The sequence below is a fragment of the Neovison vison genome, chromosome 11 (assembly GCF_020171115.1).
Source record: "Neovison vison isolate M4711 chromosome 11, ASM_NN_V1, whole genome shotgun sequence".
NCBI lineage: Eukaryota > Metazoa > Chordata > Mammalia > Carnivora > Mustelidae > Neogale > Neogale vison.
In genome coordinates, this window is record NC_058101.1 from 94845912 (window position 1) to 94873358 (window position 27447).

The window sequence follows — 27447 nt, forward strand, 5'->3', positions numbered from 1 at the left end:
AAAATGTTTTATGTAAATGTGGGATATGTTAGTAATTTACAAAGAAATGTAGAAAAATATCTGCCTTGCTTAATAGATGCAGCAATTAGGAAGAATAAAGATGACAAAAATCTCTAAAGGTAATTCTAGAGATTAATGTAAAACAATGCAGAATGTAAGAGTAAGACATTTTTTTAGAGACTTTATCTCATATGTGACCCAAGGTGAGAGATATTTGCAATGTCAAACCAGACTCAGTTAATAAAATGAAACTTCCCTGTAGCTGATTAAATATCTTTTGGGAAGGAGATTCCTTAAGAACATATTTTAAAGAGCTACAATATTTCATTTACAGAAGCAGGAAGATTTTGTTTCAACAAATTCTAATGTTTGGTAAGTTATTTTATAATGCTAAATGATCCATAGTTAGTGAAATAATAATTAGGAGTTTTATTTCAACATTCAGTGAATGGGCTAAAAGCATAAATTCTTTATAACATCTAATATCTGTACCACAATGTTTACATAAAAAGATTGGTAATGATATGCTCTTTATTCCCTATGTTATATATTCCTTCAGTAGGGTTAGATAGTTGTTTCTCTGTTACATTTCCTTTGCATTTAACACATATATAACAGAGTTCTTAAATTAAGAATTGTTAGAGCATGGGGTGCCTGGGTGGCTCAGTCATTAAGCCTCTGCTTTTGACTCAGGTCATGATCCCAGGGTCCTGGGATAGAGACCTGCATTGCTCTCCCTGCTCAGCAGGAAGCCTGCTTCTCCCTCTCCCATTCCCCCTGCTTGGCTTCCCTCTCTCGTTGTGTCTCTCCCTGTCAAATAAACATGCATCTCTCGCTGTCAAATGAATAAATAAAATCCTTTTAAAAAATTTAAAAAAATAAAAATTGTTAGAGCAGTATTTTTACCCAATAATTTGTTCCATAACTTTTTCCCCCTCTAAAGTATTTGAAAAAACTTACCATCATTCCACACTTCTTGAGCTCTCATGAAAACCCAGCAAGAAAAAATATTGTTTGGGCCAAAATTTTAGTGGGTCAGGGACACCCACTTTACGTAGGTGAAGCCTACTTACTCTGAGAGTTGAATGATACTGGGTAAATGATACTCTGGGAATTTTGAGGAGATACTTCACTTTCGGAGAATAACTGCTAATTTTCAATGTTCATCTAATAGCCCAAATCTGAACAAATCCACGAGTCATTAAACTCTGCATCCAATTCTTTCACAACTTGCATTCAATTCATCATTTGATAGAGTCCCAGAACCTTTATCTTCAAACTACAATCCAAACCTGACCATTTTCCTCCTGTTTCACCATCCATTCCAAGATACTCCTTTCTCAATGAGGGTAGTTTTTCTCTCTCTTCTAAATGCTTCCATCCCTCTTCCATCTTTGTCTTCCCTTTACTTGGCCAACTCTTCATGCATTGGCCAAAGATTCAAAGTATGATGAGCACTATATCTCCGCTTAAAACTCTCCAGTGGCTTGCCAATATGCTCTTCTTATTGTACCATTATGTTATTTGCTTATTGTATGTTTTACCCATGTGAAGATATACTCCTAGAGAAAGTACTTTGGTTTGCTCAAAGCTAAGCTGATTCTTTAATACATAGAATAGCTGGAATATATTGGCTACTCAAATATTTTTTTTAATTTTTATTTATTTATTTGACAGACAGAGGTCACAAGCAGGCAGAGAGGCAGGCAGAGAGAGAGGAAGGGAAGCAAACTCCCCCCTGAGCAGAAAGCCCGATGCGGGACTCCATCCCAGGACCCTGAGATCATGACCTGAGCCGAAGGCAGAGGTTTAATCCACTGAGCCACCCAGGTGCCCCTCAAATATTTTTTGAATGAGTGAATAAAGTAACATATTTCATTTATTTGAGAATCTTAAAATTACAGCAAAATCATTAAAAATATATGAAATGTGTGTAAGGGCAGTCACAGAACTCTAAAGGATAAAATTTACATAGAAAATATTTTGAATATTGCCTTCTTTCATTGGGAAATGACAACTGTGCTGGAAAATGTTACCATTAATACATTTTTATTTTGTTGTTCTCCTTCATGAGTATCTCACTAGTTTCCCTCATCTACAGGAAAGAAGAGTTGGTAGACTATCAGATGATGTCAAACCTGTTTTGTTATGAATGTGAATTATAATTAGGCTTTAAATAGAATTGAGCTTGAGGAGGTGACAGCTAAATCTCACAAGAGCTTTTTTTTTAATTTTTTAAATCCTTAAATCTTTGTCGGAGGGATAGATTTGTTAGAAAATGATTTGCCTACTAAGTACAGGAAAAGCCCACCTTGAAATACTACCATAGCATAAGCTTTAATATTTTTGGTAATGATTTCTATAACCAAATCAAGGTTCTGTATAGATAATGACATGTCTTCATATTTACAATAAAACCTAAAAATTTATAGATACATAGATGTATCTCTACATTCTTAGCTGTGTAATGAGAAGATTCTATTGCACCTGAGCTTAAGAAACAAATAAGCTTTGATTCTTCAAATATATATACATTGACTCATGATTTGATATTTAGACTTTGGAAATTATTTTTATGAGACACATTTAAAGATATATGTATCTGAATATGTGTTTGCAAAATGTTCAACTATGTATCATATGAAAAATTTTCAAATGTATATAAAGTTGATCATGAAATTGTAAAAAAAAAGGGAGATTTGTTGAGATAAAGTAAGGTAGCATGAAAATTAAACACAGAAACATTTTCACATGCAGGCTACAAATATGTATACATAACATATTTATATAATTTTATTTATATAAATATATTTACTTATATATATAATTTTAAAATGTGCACAACATATTAGCACAGCCTAGGGCCTAGGAGACTACTTGGGAGGTAGAAGTGGCTCAGTAAATGCTTGCTGGAGTTTAGTTCCTTATGACGACAAAGTTTTTGATGTTTCCTTACAGTGAATTTGGTAACTACAAGAGTTGTGTTTATTTGCAACTATAGTTTGCTCATTTTACCTGTTAAACTCATATTTTTTAAATACTGACTTTATTCTGTTACAATGTTTAAATGAAAAACAAGCAGTCATTATATTTTCAATTCTATCATCAATAATACTTTTTTTTCCAAGTCATCAAGGGAGTGTTCTTGATTTTTTAATTTGACACTCCTATCCTTTTATCCAAATATGTCAATATTCTAATACAAAGATACTTTTAAAGTATAAGCAGTTAAGTTACTATGCACCATATTAATAGAGTAAACACTGATAATAATGATTTTGCTATTAGGTATAGCCTGTTTGTTCATCTATTAACCCCAAAATGTATTTAATAACACATATCCTTTTTATTCAGATATAAAACTGATATATTCATTGTGGGACACAAAGCATATATTTATCAGCATGCCACATATCCTAACATGCATAACATGTGTTATGCAATGCATCAGTACCCAACAAAGTCAAGAACTTAAATTCGTTCAAATCGATTGTAGCATATCAGTTGAATCATTACTGCACACAACTATTTTCACCATTATCAACCTTTCTTATTTACTCTTGCTTGCTCTGCCCTGATGGTAACTGTAGTTTCACAGAATTCAATCTATGAATATAGCAAAGTTTTCATTCTTTTAAATCATTAACAGAGAGACAGTAAAGTTATTTTACAGTAAAGTTAAAATGTATGGTTTATAATTTCAAGTCTGGTCTAAATGAAATTAAAAGCTTGGCCACTGAAAAGGTCATAGAGACTTTAACCTCATATCCACTTATATTTAGGGTAAAGAGAAATTATGACTGAAACCACATAGAAGAAGGGAAGAAGTATACCTCTCCTAAGAAAAAGCAGAGAAAAACTTACAGATACCCTCAGGTTCTCTCAGTAATGTATCTCTTGTTCTTGTGAGAAAGGAATGATGGAAATTGACAATTTTCTTTTCTTTTTAATATTGAATAAAAGGGCGATGGACATAAAATTTGAAATTAAAGTCCTGAATACCTACCACCTACAGAATTCCCCTTCTATGGTTTCAGGACATTTTTAGGAGAATTATTATAGCACCAACATGGCTGCCAAAGCTATGCCAAGAATCTCTGAAGTCTGTCTTCAAGACTAAAAATCTGACATGGAGTTCAGGTGTTTTCAAGGTGCATTGACAACAGAAAGGGGAGTTGTATAAAACTGGAAATAGAAAGTATACTTTTTTACACTCAGGAAACATTGTGGAATTGTTATAACACAATATTTAATCAAATAATTATATAATAAAGCTACTAAGTGAATATCTCAGCAATGAAGAGATTCCTAACTAGTATGTGAGTAGGAAGTATTTCTAGAGATGAAATTAGAAAAGTCAATTACAATATCACCCAACAATCATCGAGTATCTGTGTTGCATGGGAATTGCTGTAAGCCCACCCTGGACTCATACTGAGTGAAAAGAGAGTAAGGAAAGAGAAATGAAGACTATAGCCATGAGCAAAGGCAGAAGCAGGAGTCCTAAAAAACAATGTCAATATTTGAACTTGATAAAGGAGATAGCTTCTTTATGAAGGAGACTTTCATTTCTTTAAGACTAAAAAATAGGGGCACCTGGGTGGCTAAGTGGGTTAAAGCCTCTGCTTTCAGCTCAGGTCATGATCCCAGGGTCCTGGGTTCAAGTCCTGCATCGGGCTGACTGCTCAGTGGGGAGCCTGCTTCCCCTCCTCTCTCTCTGCCTGACTTTCTGCCTACTTGTGATCTCTGTCTGTCAAATAAATAAATAAAATCTTTAAAAAAAAAGACTTAAAGATAAAATGAGAATTGAGAGATTTTTTCAATCTTTTAAGTAAAAAGTATTTTTGTTAATGAAGCAACTTGAGATTTGTCTTTAATAATTTCTCAAATAAGAATAAGATGCTCCAAGAAGTAACATCATATTTATCAAAAGTGTAATTGTTATTTCTAATTTTTTTCCACAATTTTGTAATATTAAAAAACTGATCTGAAGTTCTTTAGGGATATCCTGTAGAAATGGAAAATACTTCTTTCTTAAAAATACTTCTTTCTTTAGATCACTTAGAAAAAACTAAGTCATTACATGTTTAATGTAATGTCTGTAAACATGTAAACATTACATGTTTAATGTAATGACTGTAAACATGTAAACATTACATGTTTAATGTAATGACTGTAAACATGTAAACATTACATGTTTAATGTAATGATCCCAGGGTCCTGGGATCAAGACCCACATCAGGCTCTCTGCTCAGCAGACAGCCTGCTCTCTCTGCTTGCCTCTCTGCCTACTTGTGATCTCTGCCTGTCAAATAAATAAATAAAATCTTTAAAAAATGAAAAAAAAAATAAAAATGCACACAGAGAATCACATTTTATATAAAATCACAACTATTCTATCCTGCAACTTGCATTGGATACCAAGCAGGAATCCAGGAAATACTTCTACTTCTAAGGGATTAGCCATCCACTTAAAATTTTTCCCTAAAATATATGTATCAGATTTGAGCAAATGGAAGTGTGTGGTGCTGGCTAATAGTTCAGAGAAAAAGCTAAGCTAAAGTAAATCATATACAAATTTTTTCCTGCTAAAGAGCTCAGTATGTTAGCTTGAATTAAGAACCTCCCAAGAGGGGTATAATACAGTGTTACCCAAACATTTTGAACATGGAATGATTTTTCATAGAACTGTTAAATTTCACAGACCTAGTGAACCATGGATCATGGTTTGGAAAATACTCCTCTGTAATCAGAAACCCTGTTTCCCTGGTTATCCCCTCATATGGTAAAATAATCCATGTCCAAGCTCCCACATTCCAGAGACCCCAAGGCAACTCTGAAGAGGGTGATTCTATCTGTGTTCTAGAGCCGCCACAGCAGTACACTGCACTTCCATCAAGCTGGCTCCCCCGCATAGGAGTCAGGATCCTGCAGAGTGATTCAGGTTACATTTTAAAGTTCCAACCTAACACACATAGAATTCAAACCAATTCAGTGCAGACTTTAAGTGAAAATCCCTGGAAATATGTTTAATCATCAACTACTTTCTGCCCACACTCACCCAAGGAAGGTTTGACTTTGTTATTTTGCTCGTGTTGTTCGTATATGTGTACATTTCTCCCGGCTGTCTCATTCCTGATTATTCCTGAAGCCATCTCTTAGTCATTTAGTTTACAATGACCAGTTTCATCCCACATCCCCAAACAAGTCCTAATATAAGATAGTTCTATCTCAATATCACTCTACCATCTACTTAAATTCTTTAGCTTAGGGAAAACAGTCATTAAAAGCATAAAAGGCTTTAAAGAAAACCATGAATAAACCATGAACTCTGAAGTTAAATTTTTATCTTTTTATAACTCAAAAAATTTGTAGGCCATGATAGAGACTTGGAGCAAAGCCTACAGGAAAAGTAAATTAAAGAATATAATTAAAGACCAAGCTTGGAGGAAAAAACTTTTAAAGTAGAATGCCAGTGGTTCAAATAATAAATGTATAAATTTATCACTTAAGTACAATTTATACATAATGTGGGGTACCTAGGTGGCTCAGGTGGCTAAGTGACTACCTTTGGCCCTGGTCATGATCCCAGGGTCCTGGGGTAGAGCCCCGCTTTGGGCTCCCTGTTCTGGGATAATATGCTTCTCCTTCTGCTCCTCCCCCTCCTCCCGACTCATGCTCTCTCTCTCTCTCTCCCTATCTCTCTCTCTCTCAAACAAACAAACAAATAAAATCTTTAAAAAATTTATATATAAATGTATAAAACTATTTGTACAAATGTATAAATTACCTGAATCGCCTTATACTTCATATTTTATTCAAATGTATTTAATTCAAAATTCCAGTGAATTAGGTAGAACATGGAAATCATCAAAACAGAACAGAAACCACTCATTGTTTGAGATGATCTACATGGACTGAAAATGAGAGTACAGTTGAAGAAAATTTGGGACTTATAAGAACTGGGCAGTATTTTACCTTGTTTAAGGAAATTTTCTGATCCCAGGAAGAATACCAGACTGCTAACCAGAAAGCAGAAGTCAAAGTTCATCTCACATACTTTCAGAATGAACTGAAGTAAGAATGGTTTAGAATTCTGTGAACACGAAGCTGCCCAGGAAACTTTGAAGTAACAAACTTTAGGACACGAAAAAAAATCCATTCACACCCAGGAAGGAATCAAAGTCACATGGACTGTTTTGCTGATGCAATAAAATAAAATTTACAACACTGTGAATGCATTTCAAATTTAATGATTTATATAACCTTCATTGTGTTCTTTGATAATCAAGCAGAAAATGCAAACTCTTCACATACGTGACACGAGTTAATATTATTTTACAAGGTCAAACCAACTTTCAAATTGTCTCTTCTCTTTGCCAGTATTTTAATTAGCATCAGTGTTTAACCTTCCAGTATGCAAAAATCACTCCTTATGCTATGAGACTATTCCCGTAACCCATCCATACATTCCTTACGCAGTTAGTTCCTAAAGCTTGCCCTCCAATTATGGAAAACAAAGGTTTAAAAGCAATGATGCTCTAGAACTTTAAGCTCCGTCTTTCCTGTTAGGAGTGTTCTACTAGTTTCAACAACACAGCCAGCCTGTTGTGAGAATGTTTAGTGTAGCAGTGCCAGTATTGATTTTTCCCTCAAAACCTTTCCCAACTCTCCCCCCAACTCAATGAATGTCAGAAATCTGAAGCATTAATGAAATTACACTCCACTTCACTTCCCACATCAGTCCATCAACAATTACACTCCCAACCGTCCGTCCGTCTGTCCGTCCATCCATCCTTCCTTCCTTCCTTCCTTCCATTCCCAGTACTCTCAGTATGAAGCCATGCCTTTATTTTGTGCTTATTGGAACTACTGCAAAAGCCTCCTCAATAACTTTCCGGGGTTGTTCCAGTTTTCCTGCAATACCTTCTCAGCAAGTAGCCAAAGGAATCAATTTAGAATGTAAAAATCCTGTCTTATGTGAGATGAAGTAGAGTGTGGTGTTTTAAGATACCAGGGTTTTTCCTGACACTGGGCCTTGTTCTTACTACCCTGTTTGCCCAGAGCACACTCCTCCAGAGCCGAGTTGGGCATGACTGGCCTCGTATTTTTCATGGCTCAAATAAATTGTCACTTTTTCAGAAAGGCTGTATAGAGCATGGTGCCCGTCCTGTTGAAATGTAGGGACTCTGTGTTAGTTTTAATAATAGCATATACTATAACACTATTTCTGCACCACTAATTAAAATTTGCAATTAAATAATTATGATTGATTTTCCATGTGTATCATCTGTGCGCCTAAACAGAACCTAAGTTCCACAAGAACAAGTTTATTGGTTTTGTTTGTCAGAATTTTCCAACTTCAGCTCCATAAACTTATGTAGCTTATTTAGTTTCTCTTTGCCTTATAGTCCTCAATTGTAAAGCAGGGTTGGTTAGGGGATCACAGGGAGATTTAAAGAGATAATTCAAACCGAGTGTTTTTCAGAGTACCTAACACACAGTAAAGGCTCGATTATTATTAGCATTCTTTCCTGTGTCCTTAGTACCTAGAAGAGAGCCTGAAACATAGCAGGTGTTCAGTTAATATTGTTTCAATGGATGGATGAATTAATAATGGCACAAGGAGGAAGAGAGCCCAGAGGGTAAGTCTCAGATCCCTGGTGTCCTGGAGACTTAGATGAGACTGGGAGTTGGGAGTGCAACACTTAAGTGATGGGTGGAAAGATGAGAGGGCATTTGCTCTGAAATGCAGTGGTGTTTCTCTACTCAGCAAGCTGTTCTTCAAATTGAGTATGATTTCAGCAGAAGGATCCCCAAAACCTTCTCCCCCCAAAAGGCCCCCAGATTTCTTCAGTATTATTATCACATACATTCATTCATTCTTCCTTAGTTACCTCATTCATTCCACAATCATAGACAAACTTCAGTGTGAAACACTGTGGAAGACTTTGTGTATTTGTGTGAAAAATTTTTTTCAATGTGTAAATTATATCAGACAGTTTCCTCTTTGAGTGGCAGTAAGGCTTTATTTTTACAAAGAGAGGGACACGGAAGCCTGGGTGTCTCTGTTGGTTTTAAGTGTCTACCTTTAGCTCAGGTCATAATCCCAGGGTCCTGGGTTCGAGTCCCATACTCAGCTCCCTTCTCAGCGGGGAGCCTGTTTCTCCCTCTGTCTGCAGCTCCCCCTGCTTGTGTGTGTGCTCGCTCTCACACTCTCTCTCTCTCTCTTTAACAAATAAATAAATAAAATCCTTAGAAAAAAGAGAGAGAGAATAAATAGGTTTCTGAAGGAGTGTGGATTGCTTCTAAGGGGAAGGAGATGAACAAGAAGGAAGGCAGAGACTACCAAAAGCAAACTTCAAAAAGCTTCATACTTTCGCCCTCAATCAGCCTATCCATCTTCACTTGTACATCAATAAATAGTGTGTCCAAAAGTTCATGGAATCCTGAGTCATTTCCTCCTGGGTGGCTACACAAACTTACTACAGTGGGACCTGAAGCTGTTAAGGTTGGACCAAGTGTTAAGGCAAACATACTCAATTTTGGCCTCTCCTTGTGTTATCTAGGCAGGCCATTTAAACTTTCCATGAAGGAATTTTATCCACTTGGACAATGTATAATTTGAACATAATTTGAAATTAGTCTAAATAATGCATTAACTTAATATTTCCATAAGTTCCTTGATGGTTTTAATCTTCAGTTTGAAGCTACAAGAAAAATTCAGCAGCACATATACTAAAATTACGGTTTCCTAGGTTCCATTTTTTTATAATCTAATTCAGAATTCCCAGAGCATGGGTCTGGAGAAAGTTATCTTATAAACATTCCGGCAATTCATTTCTTTCTTTTTTTTTTTTAAAGATTTTATTTATTTGACAGATAGAGATCACAAGTAGGCAGAGAGGCAGGCAGAGGGAGAGGGGAAGGGGGAAGCAGGCTCCCTGCTGAGCAGACAGCCTGATGTGGGGCTTGATCCCAGGACCCTGGGATCATGACCGGAGCCGAAGACAGAGGCTTTAACCCACTGAACCACCCAGGCGCCCCCGGCAATTCATTTCTTATGGGTAACTTGGAAACAATTGCTTTTGACCATTTTTAGAACCGACTGGGGTCTATGATAAAATACACAAGACTGGACCCTATCATGTAACACTAAATCAGTAACTCTTCAAGTGGGTCCCCAGAATCCACAATATTAGCAGTCTCTTTTAAAAATTTTTATGAAAAATAAAGCTTGAGAACTATTTCTTTAACATTTTGCAATAGGGTAAGTTGGAATTGCTTTATTAAATACTAAGGAACTCATTATGAGAACATTAAATGAATGCAAGCAGTATTTATTAAAAGAATGAATTATTGATTTTTCTTGTTATATATGTTTATTTTCTTTAATATCTAATCAGGTAACTTAGTAAGTTCTTCCTAAATAATGCAAGGGAAAACTTCAAAGCTGTTTATATTTTTTATGATGTGAACTATTAAAGAAATAACTGAGGCTTAGTGTCCAAACATTAAATATATTTCATTTTACATTTATGTTCAAAAGTTAGTCAAACTTCCTCACAAAATAGTCAGATAAAAAAAGCACATCTATAGAGACATGCTATTTCCTAAGTTTGACAATTTGATTTTTATCTCTGAGATATATTACTTTTACTTTATAAACAAGTTTTTCTAAAATAACTTTTTCATTCTATTTCATTTATTCATAATTTTATATTTGTATTTTTTCTTGTCTAACATTTCTTCTGAAAAATTTCCTATATTTCTATTCTTTATTTTTTTCTACATTTCTTTTTTAATTTTGGTGGTTTAACACTTTCTTCTTTTACCCTTATTTCTGATTTTTATTTTTAAAATTAGGCCTCTTTTGTTACTCATTATTATCTGTGTCTCTCTTCTTTTATCATTGAAAGACCATGGAAATTTTCTTTCCCTGAATTTTGGAAATCAAAGAACATTTTTTATACTGAGGTAGACAGGATTGGAGGCTTTTAGGATTTGCTTTTTTTTTTTTTTTTTTAAAGATTTTATTTGTTTATTTGACAGAGATCACAAGTAGACAGAGAGGCAGACGGAGAGAGAGAGAGAGAGAGGGAAGCAGGCTCCCTGCTGAGCAGAGAGCCCGATGCAGGACTCGATCCCAGGACCCTGAGATCATGACCTGAGCCGAAGGCAGCGGCTTAACCCACTGAGCCACCCAGGCGCCCTAGGATTTGCTTTTTTAATCCATTTATTTTGTTTTGTTTTTACTTACAGCAATTGTCATTTTTACTCCCACATTAATCAAGATTACATGTTGGGAGAATATGACTAGAGAACTCTATTTCTTTCAATAATGGAAGAGTCTGTCAAATTCTTCATAGAGTTAATTAGCACTGGTGGAAAAATATTCATCTGTCCTCACTTTTGTGAGCTTGTCTTGCCAGGCAATCTATAATATAAGATTATAAAACATCCATGATATAAATGTGCTGGTGAAATGTAGCCTCCTATTCGTAGTGTTCTGATATCATTTAATGATATGGTCCATGAACCATGTTTATTATTTTACCATCAGTAATATATTACTAATATAAATAAATGAAATTAACTCTATTGAATGCCTTTCACATATACAAAAAATATATCTGGCAATATAGAATATATAAAAATAAGTAGGGTTTGATTGACCTGGAGGCACTTATAAATGAGGGGAGCAGCTGGAGACTATCTAGGCAAAGGGAACAGAGAGAGGAAAGCTGTGGAAAAATGTAAGCATTGGGGATAGACCAGAGGACAACGTGATTTGGGGGAATAGCAACCTTTGTAGTTCAATCAGAAATGAGGAGGTAAGGCACCTGGGTGGCTCAGTGGGTTAAGCCTCTGCCTTTGGCTCAGGTCATGATCTCAGGGTCCTGGAATCGAGCCCCACCTCAGGCTCTCTGCTCACCAGGAAGCCTGCTTCTCCCTCTCTGTGCCTGCCTCTCAACCTACTTGTGACCTTTCTCTCTCTCTCTCTCTCTCTGTCAAATAAATAAATAAAATCTTTAAAAATAAATAAAGTGTACACTTCAGTGACATAAAAAAAAAAAAAAAGAAAGAAAGAAATGAGGCATCAAGAATACCTAGTTGGTTGGGAGAGAATGACCTATTGAGTGCTCATTAACAGCATTTTTGAGTTCCTACTGTGTGCCAGGCACTTAGCTATGCACTTTGTATGCCTTATGCAATGTAATCCTCACAATAATAGTGTGAAACAGACATTAAGCATTATCCCATTTACAGATAAAGGAAAGGATTAGAGAAGTGAAATGACCGACAAGGCTCTCATTAATTGAAAGGCCTCCCTGACCCCAAGGGTTAAGTGCATTTACTGCCTTCGGGGTGTTAGCATTTTTGCAGAGCGTAAGGCAGAGCAGAGGAAGGTAAAACTTAAAGGTGGGAACAGGTTAGCAGACCACAGTGTTTTAAAAGCCCAAGAAAAAGACAATGAGAGAGTTCTAAAGTGGTGGCAAGTTGATTGTGGAAAAAACAGATTGATGTTTGATTGTCCCTAAGAAAACATCAAAAGTGTGAGCCCACACCCTCAGTATAAATTAAAATCCTTTACTGTGTCTCTCACAGCATGCCCTAGATTTCTTTTGTAGAACTTCCCATGAGTTGTAATTACACATTTGTTTGACTGTCTATTTAAAATCTCTCTCCCTTTCTACCCATTGAGGTCCCAGGTTAAAGGGGCTATACTTGTTACACCCAACACTCTATGCAACTACAATACATATTTAGGAAATTTAAGAATGGATAGCCGAGATATAAATGCAGAACAATAACTTCAAGAACTCAGAGCTAGAGAGTTGGAGGGGGGTTGGAGTGATAAGGAATACTGGGGAAGGGAGAAATGTTTTTAATGAACTCTTTCAAGATACGGAGTCCCAAGGATTGTTCATTAAATAAAATGAGAAACCCGGGGGGGGGGAGGTGGCAAACTAAGATAAAATGATGTGTGATGTTTTCTACTAAAACTGTATTCCACCAGAGTTACCAATATGCCCAGCTAGTCCAATAGACTTTATTTTTAACTCCAACCTCTTTTTAACATTTACTTTGTTCTTTTTTTTTTTTTAAGATTTTATTTATTTACTTGACAGAGAGAGATCACAAGTAGGCAGAGAGGCAGGCAGAGAGAGAGGAGGAAGCAGGCTCCCTGCTGAGCAGAGAGCCCCATGCGGGGCTCGATCCCAGGATCCTGGGACCATGACCTAAGCGGAAGGCAGAGGCTTTAACCCACTGAGCCACCCAGGCGCCCCTACTTTGTTCTTTTTGAGAATTTTAAAAATATATTTTATACCACTGAGTTAAACCAATCGATCTATTTTTTCCCTTTTTCTATTCAATTCATAATATGTAAGATTGGCCAAGATTACACTGAAATAACTAAATGTAACCTTGGATATCCACTGATTATATAGTCACCAACATCCTCGTTATTCTCTTTTCTTTTATTTAATTAAACTAATTTGCAGGAGTTCTCTTAATTCTGGGAGAGTAAGTAGTTTTGCAAATTTTTAAAACAAATGCATAGCCACTGTGACTAATATTCAAAAAATTGTCTTAATTTCTGACTCTTTATTCACCTTAACTTACCTTAGCTAATATGGTTAGCAAAAAGCAAAAATATTCACCTTAATATATGGTTAGCAGTAAGCAAAAATAGTTTGAAATGAGTTTCTCATTTTCATCAGAACAAAGTAAGTCCCCTTTACATATCTATTTAAAAACAGGAAATGCCTTCTGAGTCAATAAGTAAACCAAAAAGTCAAGGATCTGAGAGTTCTGAATTATGCTACATAAGAATAATTGCAGTTGAAGGATTGGCAGAAAATTTACTGGACTAAGTCTGATTCAAAGATTACTATCTGTCGGTTCTTACCCTGTTGACAAATAATAATGTAAAATTAGATGCATTATAAAAAAATAATTCCATTTATTCTTCTCCTAAATGAAACCCGATGTGATTGGGAGGGAGACAAACCATAAGTGACTCTTAATCTCACAAAACAAACTGAGGGTTGCTGGGGGGAGGGGGGTTGGGAGAAGGCGGGTGGGGTTACGGACATTGGGGAGGGTATGTGCTTTGGTGAGTGCTGTGAAGTGTGTAAACCTGGCGATTCACAGACCTGTACCCCTGGGGATAAAAATATATGTTTATAAAAAATTAAAAATTAAAAAAATAATAATAGTAATTCCAAATACAGAAAATAGGGACATTTTGCCATAGCTGGAAATTTTTCTTTATGGAATTGTTTATCTATTTCCTATCTGTGCTTGACTTGTTCATGTCTCAACATTTGCAATCAACACCCTTTAAACTATTCATTTCTCTTTAGTTTGTGTAGTAAAAACCCAAGCCTTAAATTCAATGATTAGCCTTTAAAAAATGATAGGGGAGATAGCACAGTTAAATAAATAGCAACTCAAACAAATGTTACCTTCCTATTCCTTACCAACAAATGCAAGACTTGCTACATCCAACAACTCTGAAAAATTTCCCCTGAGGAAAAAAAGTGTAATAATCTGAAATCAAGAAATGTCTCACATGGAAATGAAAAATGATTTCAGTGCTATGTGGTTAGAGAATTGCCTTTCAGCAACTTACAATGTGCTTTGGACTTAACTGCTTCGTAATTTGGTGAACTTCAATAAAAATAACAATAGCGATTATAATACCCAAAATATGAATAGCAAATAACAGTATCCATCAAAAACTCAAAAAGCAAGAAAGCCCATATTATTTTGTTTCACTCATGCATACACATTTGAAAAAGAGGCATCCCAAAGCTTCATATTTATTTTTCTAAAATCATGTTAATTTCTTATTTATTTCAGGCATTACTAGAGACTCAAAATTTACTGCGCACTCAGGTTGCAAATTTTACCTTCAACCTTGGATTTTCAGGGAAGTTTTACCACACAGGTAAGAAGGAGCTTTGTGTTCTCAGGCAGCTACATATAAATAGGAGAGGGGATTTTAAATGTTTCATAAGTAGGAGAAATAGAATATCCAGACTGATGATGGGGAAAACTTGGGTGCATTATATGAGCAGCCAAATCCAAAATCAATGAGCTTGTTTACTTTGGCAAATACCGTTAGAATCAAGGGCAAAAGAGGAAAAGAATTGACTTTTTCAACTCAGTAAAAGAAACCATGATCATCATTCTGTGACTATGCCTCTTGTCTCTCAGCAGAGTCCAAGCAGAAAGCATAGTGATTGTGGTAATGAAGATGATAAGGATGATGATGATGATGGCAATGACACTCCAATAATAATAATAGTGGGCAGTGTTTTTAAAACGTCAGATAATCAAAGTGACTGCCATTTTGGTACACATTTTCCTTTGGAAAACATCTGATGATCAGAGAGCAATTTTATAGCCTCAAAGAAAATTAATAATAGAGGGTCATTTTGCTTAATTACCCTTGCAGGATTTTTCCTTAAAAATATTAGAACAATTTGGTCCAACATGCATTAAAACAATCGTAATAAGGTTTATATTTCTTTCCATCTCTACTCAGCCACAGTTGCATTTTATTTTTTTTCTTTTCTTTTTTTTTTTCTTTTCAGTGTTCCAGAATTCATTGTTTATGCACCGCACCCAGTGTTCCATACAATATGTGCCCTCCATAATGCCCACCACCAGGCTCACCCAACCTCCCGCCCCGCTCCCCTCCAAAACCCTCAGTTTGCTTCTCAGAGTTCAGTCTCTCATGTTCATCTCCCCACAGTTGCATTTCTGTTCAGTATCAGCTTCTCAACAAATTCTTAAAATTTGATTGGCGTTCATGCACTACTCTCTATTCTTATATTTCTCACCTCTTTACCCATCTTCATCTCCAGAATATGACTTTTATATTCTGAGTTCCAACATTCTAATGTCTTCCACCCATATGGAGAAAACTATGTGCACAGAAGTGACTATCTCATAATAATGGCAAACATAACACAAAATGGTGTGTTAGAGCTGTATTAGGGCAATATCACTATCCGCTCCTATTTCTGCAGTTGTGGTATAAGCCAAATACTTTATGACTTTGCACTGTTGTTACTTCATACTGTCTCAGTGAAAACATTCCCTGGTATTCTCTGTGCATGCATGTTATTGACATTTAAAACATCCCATGCAAAGTTAGATTTTAATTATCATAAATGCAGCTCACTTACCCAAAGAAGCTTTTTAATGTTTTTTTTTTTTTTAAAGATTTTATTTATTTGACAGAGAGAAATCACAAGTAGGCAGAGAGGCAGGCAGAGAGAGAGGAGAAAGCAGGCTCCCTGCGGAGCAGAGAGCCCAACGCGGGGCTCGATTCCAGGACCCTGGGATCATGACCCGAGCCGAAGGCAGCGGCTTAATCCACTGGTTTAATGTTTAACCAAGGAGGCTCAGCATGTTTTATTAGAATATTGAAGCAGTGATGTCTTATTGGCTTTTCTTTAATGCCTTTTCCCTCCTGCCTTGAAACATGTAAATCTGTTTAAAGTAATAGAAGGCAAATTAGTATTTAGACCATTTGATAAATCAAATGATTGCCTATTTTAAAAGGACATTTTGCACAAAGAGATTTGGGTCATCGTATCTGCACAGGCAAAGTAATTCCAGCTTACAATTTTGAAAATAAACATGGTTTTGTAAATCTTCTTCAAAAGCCCCCTCAAGAAATGAATTCAGGCCTAAGAAGCCCTGATTCTGAAATTATAAAGCAGATAACTCTAAAAGCTATATCTACTCATGCAGAGGAAAAATTATGGGATTATTTGGAGTTCACACACAAACAATATATTTGGTCTTAAATAGCTATACAGTGCAAGTAAAGCCATTCTTTAGTTTGAAATATATCTGGATAACTGCCTCAGCTCTTTATTTGCTTTTCATATTCAGAACTATTAAAGCTGCCAGACATTCACAGAGTTAATGTAGATAGCAGGTTATAACACTTCTCATTTCTTCTTTATGATCCTGAACATGTATACAGTACAAATCCAGTAGGAAATGAACAACACAGTAGTTAATATCACAGGGATGGTTGTTGGAGGAAGATACAAAAAAATTCATTTTAATTACATCTTTTAAGAAGACCTTATTGCCTCTTTCAACTCTTTATGTCAGTACGAGCCTAACAAAAATAACAAAAGAAAAACTCTATTCTGTTATGCTGTGTCGACAGTACACTTTAGAGATCAAGCAATATATATAAATTTGTAAATGCCAGAAGTTTACTTTCTTTCACATAAGGATGACACTTTCACTGACTTGCTACTTTATGTGTAGAATCCTTGAAAGGCATCCAAATTGTAGTTCAAAGGTGTAATCATATTGTATTGAGTACTTACTAATTTACTCAGAGATACCAAGGTTTCTTCTAAAGTAGAATTAACATTGGTGATGCCCACTGCAGGGAGGGCATACCTCTATCTTATCTCGTCACATTCTTATATGCAGGCTTAAGTATATGGAGCAAAGTTTGCAAATCAGGGAAGTGCTCTCCTTATACCTGCACTCCACTGTGATGTGTAACTATTAGAAGACGGTCTCGTCACAATGATTGTCTCAGCTCTTTCCTAGGATGTTCTGATTTCCCAATGCATGAGGATGCTGATTGATGAGCCTCATTGTTTTGAAGACATTTAATCACATATGCCCAGTGTAATAATGAGAGAGTCTTCATTTCTTAGACTGCTCCACTCACTTGAATTTTCCATGTATCCTTTCCTGTTCAGTTTCTCTGGCCTTCACATGCTAAAAACAATCTCACCCAAAAGGACGTATCCCTAAGCTTTCCCTAGCAGTCAGCCCCTCACAGGTGACAAATTGAAAGAGGGAAGACATTCTGTTCACTAAAAGGAAAAAATAAAAGTGTGGAGTTTGAAATAAAATGTTTTGGTATGAAAATATGTAAAGTTTGATTGGAATTACACAATGAAAACTCAAAGAATGAATACATTACAGCATGAAGATGTCTTCTGCTACAAGTATTATTTTTGTAGGACATAACTTCTAGTGACAATCATTGCCACTCTTTGTAATTAATAATAAATCTAATATGACTCAATCAATTACTTTATGGATATTTGCAAATTGTATTAATAATGTTTTTATGACAAAAATATATACCCTTTATAAAACTGTAAACTTTCAAACATGAAATTTTTTAAAAAGGTATTATATTCATTCACCTCTCTTTGATTTTTGTTTTCAATTTACTGTATAAATTACTAGTTCAGAGTAGGTATTAGAAACAGACTGCTTTGCTCAAATCCAGACTGACATTTACTAGGCTTGTGAACATAAAGGGGTTACTTAAACTATCTGTGCCTCAGTTTCTGCATCTCTAGATGGAAATCATATCTCCCTCATCTAGAATAATGGATAGCATGTTCTAAGTGCTATGTGTTTATTATTGCTATTTTAAAAAGTACTTTTTTATAAGATCAAATTTTATGAAAAAAGTAAACTGAATAATGCACATCATTCTAATTTCTAATTTTGAAATTATAGGTTACATCCATACACGTGTTTATATTTTTATTTATTTGCCTTTAAAGAGTTTAAAGAGTGTTCACAATGCAGTGTGGGGAACACAATCAACTGAAAAAACACTGCTCTTACATACAGAAGTAACATTCTTACAAACACCTATTATGTATGTGCTTTTAAGTTATTCAGTGAAACATATATCTAACAAACATAGGTATACAATGAAAAGATAAACCCCACTTATTTATCGATATAAGTAACATTCTTAGAAATATATTTGCCACCTGTCTTCTTGAAGGTTTTACATGCATTGCAATGTACTGAACGCATTTTCTGAAGTTAATTTTTTTAAATGTTTAATTGAGGTGTCATTGACATATGTATGATAGTTTCAGGTGTACAACATAGTGATTTGAAAACCATATTCAGGGGCACCTGGGTGGCTCAGTTGGTTAAGTGTCCCTCTTTTGATTTCCACTCAGGTCATGATCTCAGAGTTGTGGGATCAAATCTTGTGTTAGGCTCCATATTCAGCATGGAGTCTTCTTGTCCCTGTCTCTCTGCTCCTGTCCCTGCTTATGTTACTCTCTTTCAAGTAAATAAAATTTTTTTAAAAATCAGAAAAAAGAGTCATAGGTATTACAAAATGCTCACCATGATAAATGTAGTTTCCATCTGTCTCCAATGATATTACAATGTTATTAACTATATTCCCTATGCCATACTTTTCATCCCAGTGATTTATTTATTTTATAACTGGGTGATTATACCTCTAATCCCATATCCCACTCCCCTCACCTTTTGCAATCACTAGTTTATCCTCTCTGTATATGAGTTCGTTTTTCCTTTGCATTATTATTGTTGATATTGTTGTTTGTTCTGTTTTTTTTAGATTTCACATATAAGTGAAATCATAGGATATTTGTCTTTCTCTGACTTATTTCATTTGACATGATACCTATCTATATTGTCCCCAAAGGTAAGATTTCATTCTTTTTTATACCTGAGTAATATTCCATTGTGTATATATATCAAATCTTCTTTATCCACTCATCTATGGATGGACACTTGGGTTGCTTCCTTGTCTTGGCTCTTTTAAATAAGGCTGCAGTAAACATAGGAGTTCATGTATCTTTTCCCGATTAGTGGTTTTTTTGTCCCCCTACCTTGGGTAAATACCCAGAAGTGGAATTATTGGATTGGATGGTAGCTCTATTTCTAGTTTTTTGAGGAACCTTCAAACTGGGTTCTCTAGTGGCTGCACCAGTTTACATTCCTGCCAAAAGTGGACAAACGTTCTCTTTACTCTACATCCTCACCAACACTTCCTATTTTTTTTTTTATATTTTTGATACTGGCCATTCTGACTAGTGTTAGGTGATATGTCATTGTGGTTTTGATTTGCATTTTTTTCCTGATGATTAGTGATGTGAGTATCTTCTCACATGTCTTTCAGCCACCTGTGTGTCTTCTTTGCAAAAATGTCTATTCAGTACCTCTGGCCCATTTTAATTGGATTATTTGTGGATTTTTTTTGGCCGGGGGGGGTTTGAGTTGTGTGAATTCTTTATCAGGTATATCATTTGCGAATAATCTTCTCTCATTAGTAGGTTGCCTTTTGTTTTGTTGTTGGTTTCTTTGACTGTGCAAAAACTTTTTAGTGTGATGTAATCCCAATAATTTGTTTTTGCTTTTGTTTTTCTTGACTGGGGAAACATATCCAGAAAATTATTGTTGAAGTTGATGTCAAAGAGATTACTGCTTATGTTTTCCTTTAGGAGTTTTAGGAGTTTTATCGTTTCAGATCTTCTATTTAGATCTTTAATCCTTTTTGAGTATTTTTGTATATAGTGTCCAGTTTCATTCTTCTGCATATAGCTGTCCAATTTTTCCAACACCATTTATTGAAGAGAATATCCCCCCCCCCCCAGCATATTCTTCCTTCCTTTGACATAGACTAATTGACTGCATAAGTATGGGTTTCTGTCTGGGCTCTCTATTCTGTTCTTTTGATCTATGTGGCTATTTTTGTGCTAATTCTATATTGTTTTGATTACTATAGCTTTGTAGTATAGTCTGAAATCTGGGATTGTGGCACTCCAAGTTAATTCTTCTTCTTCAAGATGGTTTTGGCTATTCGTGGTCTTTTGTGGTTTCATACAAATTTTAGGATTATTTGTTCTTGTTCTGTGAAAAATACTACTGGTATTTTGATACAATTGCACTGAATCTGTAGATTGCTTTGGATAGTTTGGATATTTTAACATTAGTTCTTTCAATCCATCAGCATGGCATATCTTTTCATTCATTTAAAATTTCTTAATCTTCTATTTCTTTCATCAATGTCTTATACTCTTTAGAGTACTAGTGTTACACTTCCTTAGTTAGGTTTATTCCTAGGTATTTTACTATTTCTGGTGTAATTGTAAATGGATTCTTTTCTTAATTTCTCTTTCTGCTATTTTGTTATTAGTGCACAGAAATACAGCAGATTTCTGTATATTGATTTTGAGACCTACAGCTTTGTTGAATTTATCAGTTCTAGAACTAATAGGTAACCGTAGGTAACTTTTAATCGATTTTCATCACCCACAGTTCTTTTTATTTATTGTAATATTTAAAATTAGTTTAGTACATACCTACCTACCTATATGGAACCATGCCAGATTCAATATACAAAGAAAATACAAACATCTTCTTGCCATTAAGGAATTATAATATTTCATACATAATGAGCAAATATAAAGCAGACATTTATACAAAAGCAATAATGCAGACATTGGAATTTTAGAAATTGTATTTTTTAAAATAAAGATCATTGTGCCGGCTTGTCTTAGGTATTTTTTGTTTGTTTGTTTGTTTTTAAGATTTTTATTTCTTTATTTGACAGAGAGAAAGTACAAGTAGGCAGAGTGATAGGCAGGGGAGAGGGAGAAACAGGCTCTCTGCTGAGGGGGGAGCCCAATGTGGGGCTCCATCTCAGGACCCTGGGATCATGACCTGAGTCAAAAGCAGACACTTAACTGGCTGAGCCACCCAGGTGCCCCATAAGTTACACTTTAATGTTGCCTTGTAGGAATTAACCTATAGCCCAGACCTTGCTAAAATTATTCTTATACTGGCAGACTTAAAGAACTTTTAGAAGTACGCTATTATTTCACAAGATCCTCCACAAGTGATAACAAAAAAGTGAATTCTTCAATATTTTACTTCTGAATTTAAAAATTTACTATTTATTGATAATTTAGAGAGGTAAAAGGGAATAACCATTGAGAACAAAAAATACTTATTTTAATTAAGAATCATGTAGATTTGAATCTAGATCAGATTAGAAGTAAAAGGCTAACTATGAACACATATTCTTTTAATGGATTGTAACTTGTGTTAACTATGATGTCGTAGAACTACAAATTATATCCTCGCATATCGAATTAAGTATAGAAAAATATGTGTTAATAGTAGGGAAAATATGTGTTTATAGTGATTCAAAAATTTAATATTTTCATTTAGTTGGATTTTAAAACATTAGAAATTCTGCTTTGGTCCCTCAGCATGACTTGGTATTGCATTTTTCATTAGGCTATTTCTAGTGTCACAAACTAGCCTCACATGGCTTTGAACTATAAGACCTATATAAAATAAGAGAAAGGCTGACAGAAAATTAATCTATGAAGTTAAAAAATAAGTAAGGTTTTAAATATCACTTTCAACCTTGTAAGGAGTGTTCATAAATTAACACAATCTCTAGTATCAAAATTACTAATATTTACAACCAGTCATATCTGTTTATATCAATAGTCTGCAAATTTCCTTTGAATTGAGTAATTGACCTTCTTCCCGGTCATTATGCATTTTGTGCTTCCTGCTACTTTTAATAACTATCAGTGAAATTTAAAGTGAATGGAAGCATTTCTCAAATATTCTGTATTCAAAGCACAACAGGAGGGTAAGAGAACTAACAACTCATTCATTGCATGTGACATAAAGTACCTCTAATCTGTACTTCAGTGGGCTAAATTATGGCCATAAGAAACACTTGGTCTAAAACTACACGCTTAAAATCTGTCTGAGGAAATGACAAACTTTTCTCCATTTGGATTTCAATGTTTGATATTCTCCTTATTAACAAAGTCAATGAACTGCATGCCTGTTATACTAACAATTTTAGCTAAAGTTAATAAAAATTCAGGATTCTTTCTGCTCAACTGATTCATAAGATTTTATCACATTCAAAACTTCTGTTTCTTTACTCTTTGTATAGTAGCAACTTCTACAAGTAGTATGGTGCCAAATTAAACCTGATGGTCCTTCTACCCTTTAAGAACTATGCATTATGAACTGTATCCCAGAAATAATGTATATACATAAATACATACAAAAGTTGGCATGCACTTCAGAAGACATATAAAAGCTCTAAAGTTCACTGACATTATATTAATATTGACTGAATCATATTACTCACCTATTCATTGCTCTGGAGAAGTGGCATAATACAGTGCAAGTTAAAGGAATTCAATCTCTGACTTTAAGAAATTAATAATTTGGGCAAGCAATGTTTTCAAGAATTTGTAAAAATATATAAATTTAGAACACAATAAGTATAAACACATAGATACATTTTTAAGAAGAAAGAGATCCTGATATTTACGAAGTACTTACTATCTGCAAGTCATGGTATTAAGTGCTTTAATAAATCAATCTCATTGACTTTCCACAAAGACCCAGTGAGATAGATATTTACATCCCCATTTTAAGCCAGGAAACTAAGATCCAAAGTTGACTTGTCCAAGATCACAAAGTCAAGTAAATGACAGATTCAGGGACTCTACTTCTGTATTTATTGATACCAAATACACACTTTAACCATTTCAGAGCACTATTTACTGCATGATCAGTGAAATCTTTATCATGGGACACATAAATAAAGCATTTGGAGAATATTCTTTTAAAAAGTACTTTTAATATTTATTTGCTTAGTATTAAATTGAGCAGCCATCTATAAAACATACTATACTGTGGAAAAATAAACCAAAGAAAAACATGTCACACTCTAAGACAGAATCTTTTATTTTACTTCACTTAGTTAGAGTATCTAGAGACCAAATAGGAATTAATTTTACATTATTCAACCAAAACATTTTAAAATTAGACTGTATATCATAAAATTGTACAAAAACTGTATGATTTATACAGTGAAAATATTTGTTGGTATCTGCAACAAAGAGAATTTTCTAGGAAGTAAGTTTTTCTTTTTTCTTTTTTTTCACTTATAACATGACAAATGGTTTTCACTATGCCTTGAACACTATTAACAAATTTTCTTAAGAGACCGTGAAAACTTTACATTAGTTTTAAGTTCTCAAATCAAGTTTCTATTATGTTAATAACTTCATTGTTTGAGTTTTAAGAAATACTGGTATCAAAATAGTAAATGTTTATGTTCATATTTATGTTAAAAATGTAAGGATACAAAATTAATTATACAGTGTGACCTCGTTTTTTTTTTTAATAGGCAGTAATTTGGTTTTTATTTTATTTAAAATCAATTAGCCAACATAAAGTACATCATTTGTTTCAGATACAGAGTTCAGTAATTCATCAGTTGCATATAACACTCAGAATTTCAGACCCAGAAAAACTCCTGACTTTGGCTCTTCCGCATGGATTTCACCATCTAACTCCTCCATCTGGGACACAGATCTGCCCCCAGAACACTCTAAACTAAGAAATGAGACTCTGAATATCTTGAATATAATTTAAAAATTCATTGATACAGTGGAAAAAAACACTTACTTTGACACAGAACTGAATTTGAATTTCTAGCTTTCTTTCTCAAGTTTTTCAGTAATTTATCAGTTTTGTATAATACCCAGTGCTCATCACATCACATGTTCTCTTTAATGCCCATCACCCAGTTAACCCAGCCCCCTACCCACCTCCCCTCCAGCAACCCTCAGTTTGTTTCCTACAGTTAAGAGTTTCTTGTGATTTTTTTCCTCTCTGATGACTTCCCATTTTGTTTTCCTTCCCCTATGGTCCTCTGCCCTGTTTCTTGTGTTCCACATATGAGTGAAACCATATGATAATTTTGCTCAGCCTAATACCCTCTAGTTCCATCCACATCAATCTAAATGGTAAGAGTTCATCCTTTTTTATGGCTGAGTAATATCCCATTATAGATGTGCCACATTTTCTTTATCCATTCATCTGTTGATGGACCTCTCAACTCTTTCCATAGTTTGGCTATAGTGGACATTGCTGCTATGAACACTGGGGAGCAGGTGCCCCTTTGGATCACTACATTTGTATCTATGAGGTAAATACCTAGTAGTGCAAAAATCTGACAAACATAATCTGACAAACACAATTGTAGGATATCTTCATTTTTAACTTCTTTTTTTTTTCTTTTTTTTCTTTTATTTTATTTCTTTACAGTGTTCCAAAATTTACTGTTTATGCACCACACCTAGTGCTCCATGTAATACGTGCCCCCCATAATACCCACCACCAAGCTCACCCAATCCCCGCCCCCCTCCCCTCCAAAACCCTCAGTTTGTTTCTCAGAGTCCACAGTCTCTCATGGTTCATCTCCCCCTCTGGTTTTCCCCATCTTAGTTCTCCTCTCCATCTCCTAATATCCTCCATGTTAAAAATAAAGTAGAAAAAGATTTAAAAGAAAAATACCAAAATGTTTCCACTTGTTAGCTCTTGATAATGATCTTTGTGTTTGTTTTGTTTTGTTTTTGAGATTCATATATCACTAGTCTGTGTTTTTTTTCACTTATTCAATAAGCATATAGTTATTTTTCTAATCAGAAAAAAATTAACAAACTTCATGAGTCAAATTTAAACTCAATTTTAGAATCTCATGTAAGAATATTTTTAAGAATAAAAAATCATCTCTGATCATGTTTCCCCTGTGCAGGCAATCAGGAAGAGAATTATCAGCTATTAATCTTAAAACAAAAATAAATTATTTCAAATGAAGTCTGTTTATTCATTTCTCACAATGAATGCTAGGAATCCTAAACAGTGACAGTGACAAAGTACCCCTAAATTCTAAACCAAACAACTATCTGTACTTGGGGCTATCTTATCTACTCCAACTCATCCCCACCCCCAGCCACATTGCCTTCAATGTAATTTAGACTATGGTCATTTCTTTTTATTATTATTAAAGCAAAACAAAATAGGATTTATGTACCAGTAATAAGAAGAATAACAAAAATCTGACAAACATCATGTTCAAACCAATATGAAATATTCATCGAAACACTTTTAACTTTATGTTTTACAGGGACTGAAGAGGAAGATGAAGGAGATGACCTTTTGCTTAGGTCTGTAGATGAGTTCTGGTGGTTTCCTCATATGTGGAGCCATATGCAGCCTCATCTCTTCCACAATGAGTCATCTTTGGTTGAACAGATGATTCTCAACAAGGAATTTGCACTGGTGAGCATATTTTATTGCAATATTTTTCAAAATTTGAGTTGTGATGTATCAGTGTATTATAAAATCAATTTACTGGGTTAACTACAACAGAGATAAGCAGACATCAGAAAGTGCATCACACATATTAGGGTACATATTGCTTTGTGTTATTCTGTTTCAGGCCTGTGTGTCTATATGTATAGGGAGGGCCATTATGTATTATTATAAATGTATTTCAAAAAGTAGGTCATTGTCAGACAATTACAATCTTGTTTTATGGAAGAATTATTCTTGTACCTATGAGGAGGAAATCTAGTACTTTCACCATTGTATTCCTAATACATTATAATTACATCTCAAAAAGCATTTATTGTGAAGAGAAATGAATGGGTGCATGAACGGAATCCTTAGAGCAATGACTGAGAACCAGCCGTTCTCTAACTGCAGCATGTATCCTTTTCATCTTAGAGATTTTTAAAAACACAGACTGCTGGGTCCAATTCTCAAATTTCTGATTCAATAGATTCCCAGAAAGGCCTGAGAATTTGCATGTCTAACCAACTATCAGATGGCCCAGAGGCCAAATCTGGTCTGTGGCTTTCTTTTTCTGGTCCCTGAGCTAAGATACTTTTGATTTTCAGGGTTTTTTGTTTGTTTGTTTGTTTGTTTGCTTGCTTGCTTGTTTTTTACATTTTTAAATGATCAACTAACAATCAAAGGCACAATAATACTTTGTGAAACAGAAATTATATAAAATTCAAATTGTAATGTACAGAAATACAATGTTGTTAGAACCCTACCACATTCTGACTTTTATATATTGTCTACACGTTGCTGCTTTTGCACTCCAGCAGAGTTGAGTAGTTGCAAAAGAGAACACATATGGCCCACAAAGCCTAAAATATTTACCTTTACTGAAAAAGTTTGCCCACCCTGCCCATATTGGGTAAATCATGCATCCCTCTAACAACCTAAGGAAAAACATTTCTTTTTCCCCATAAAAATACTCAGAAGCCCATTCTCACATCTTCACACAGGGGCAACAGATAGTCATACCTAAAGACCCTGGGCCTCAGTTAAAACCTATCTTAAAATAATCAGTTTTCATTTAAAATAAAGAGTTAATTTGCACTGCATGGTCGTTAACGTTTCTTTTTTTTTTTTTTTTTTTTTTTTTTACATCACATTAGGAGACATAGACCTAAGACCAAATGAACACTGTGTTATTTTATGAAGTCATGCCTAGTTATTATATTAATGGCTCACCATTCTTTCCACGTCTAAATCCCAGACCTGTGTCAGATCTGTGCACAGGATCCTTACCAGTAAGTGTGAATAGCACAAAAAGCAATTAAGATCATGGGCACAGGCCCTGGAATGCCTGTGTTTGAATCCCAACCTTCCATCAATGGCTGCTTGATCTTGAACAGAGATTACTTACCCTGTGTCTCAGTCTCCCCATCCATAGCAATGAGGATAATAGTAACAACTTCCTCAGAG

General features: G+C 34.8%; 1 protein-coding gene across 2 annotated transcripts in view; it reads left to right on the plus strand.

Moving 5' to 3' along the window:
* LOC122889227 (bifunctional heparan sulfate N-deacetylase/N-sulfotransferase 4) overlaps positions 1 to 27447 on the plus strand; it is a 239227-nt gene that overhangs the window by 90200 nt on the left and 121580 nt on the right. For both annotated transcript variants that reach the window (XM_044224144.1, XM_044224145.1), the window contains exons 2-3: positions 14872 to 14959; positions 25814 to 25968. In XM_044224144.1, the coding sequence (XP_044080079.1) occupies positions 14872 to 14959; positions 25814 to 25968 (243 nt within the window). The remainder of the gene's footprint in view (positions 1 to 14871; positions 14960 to 25813; positions 25969 to 27447) is intronic.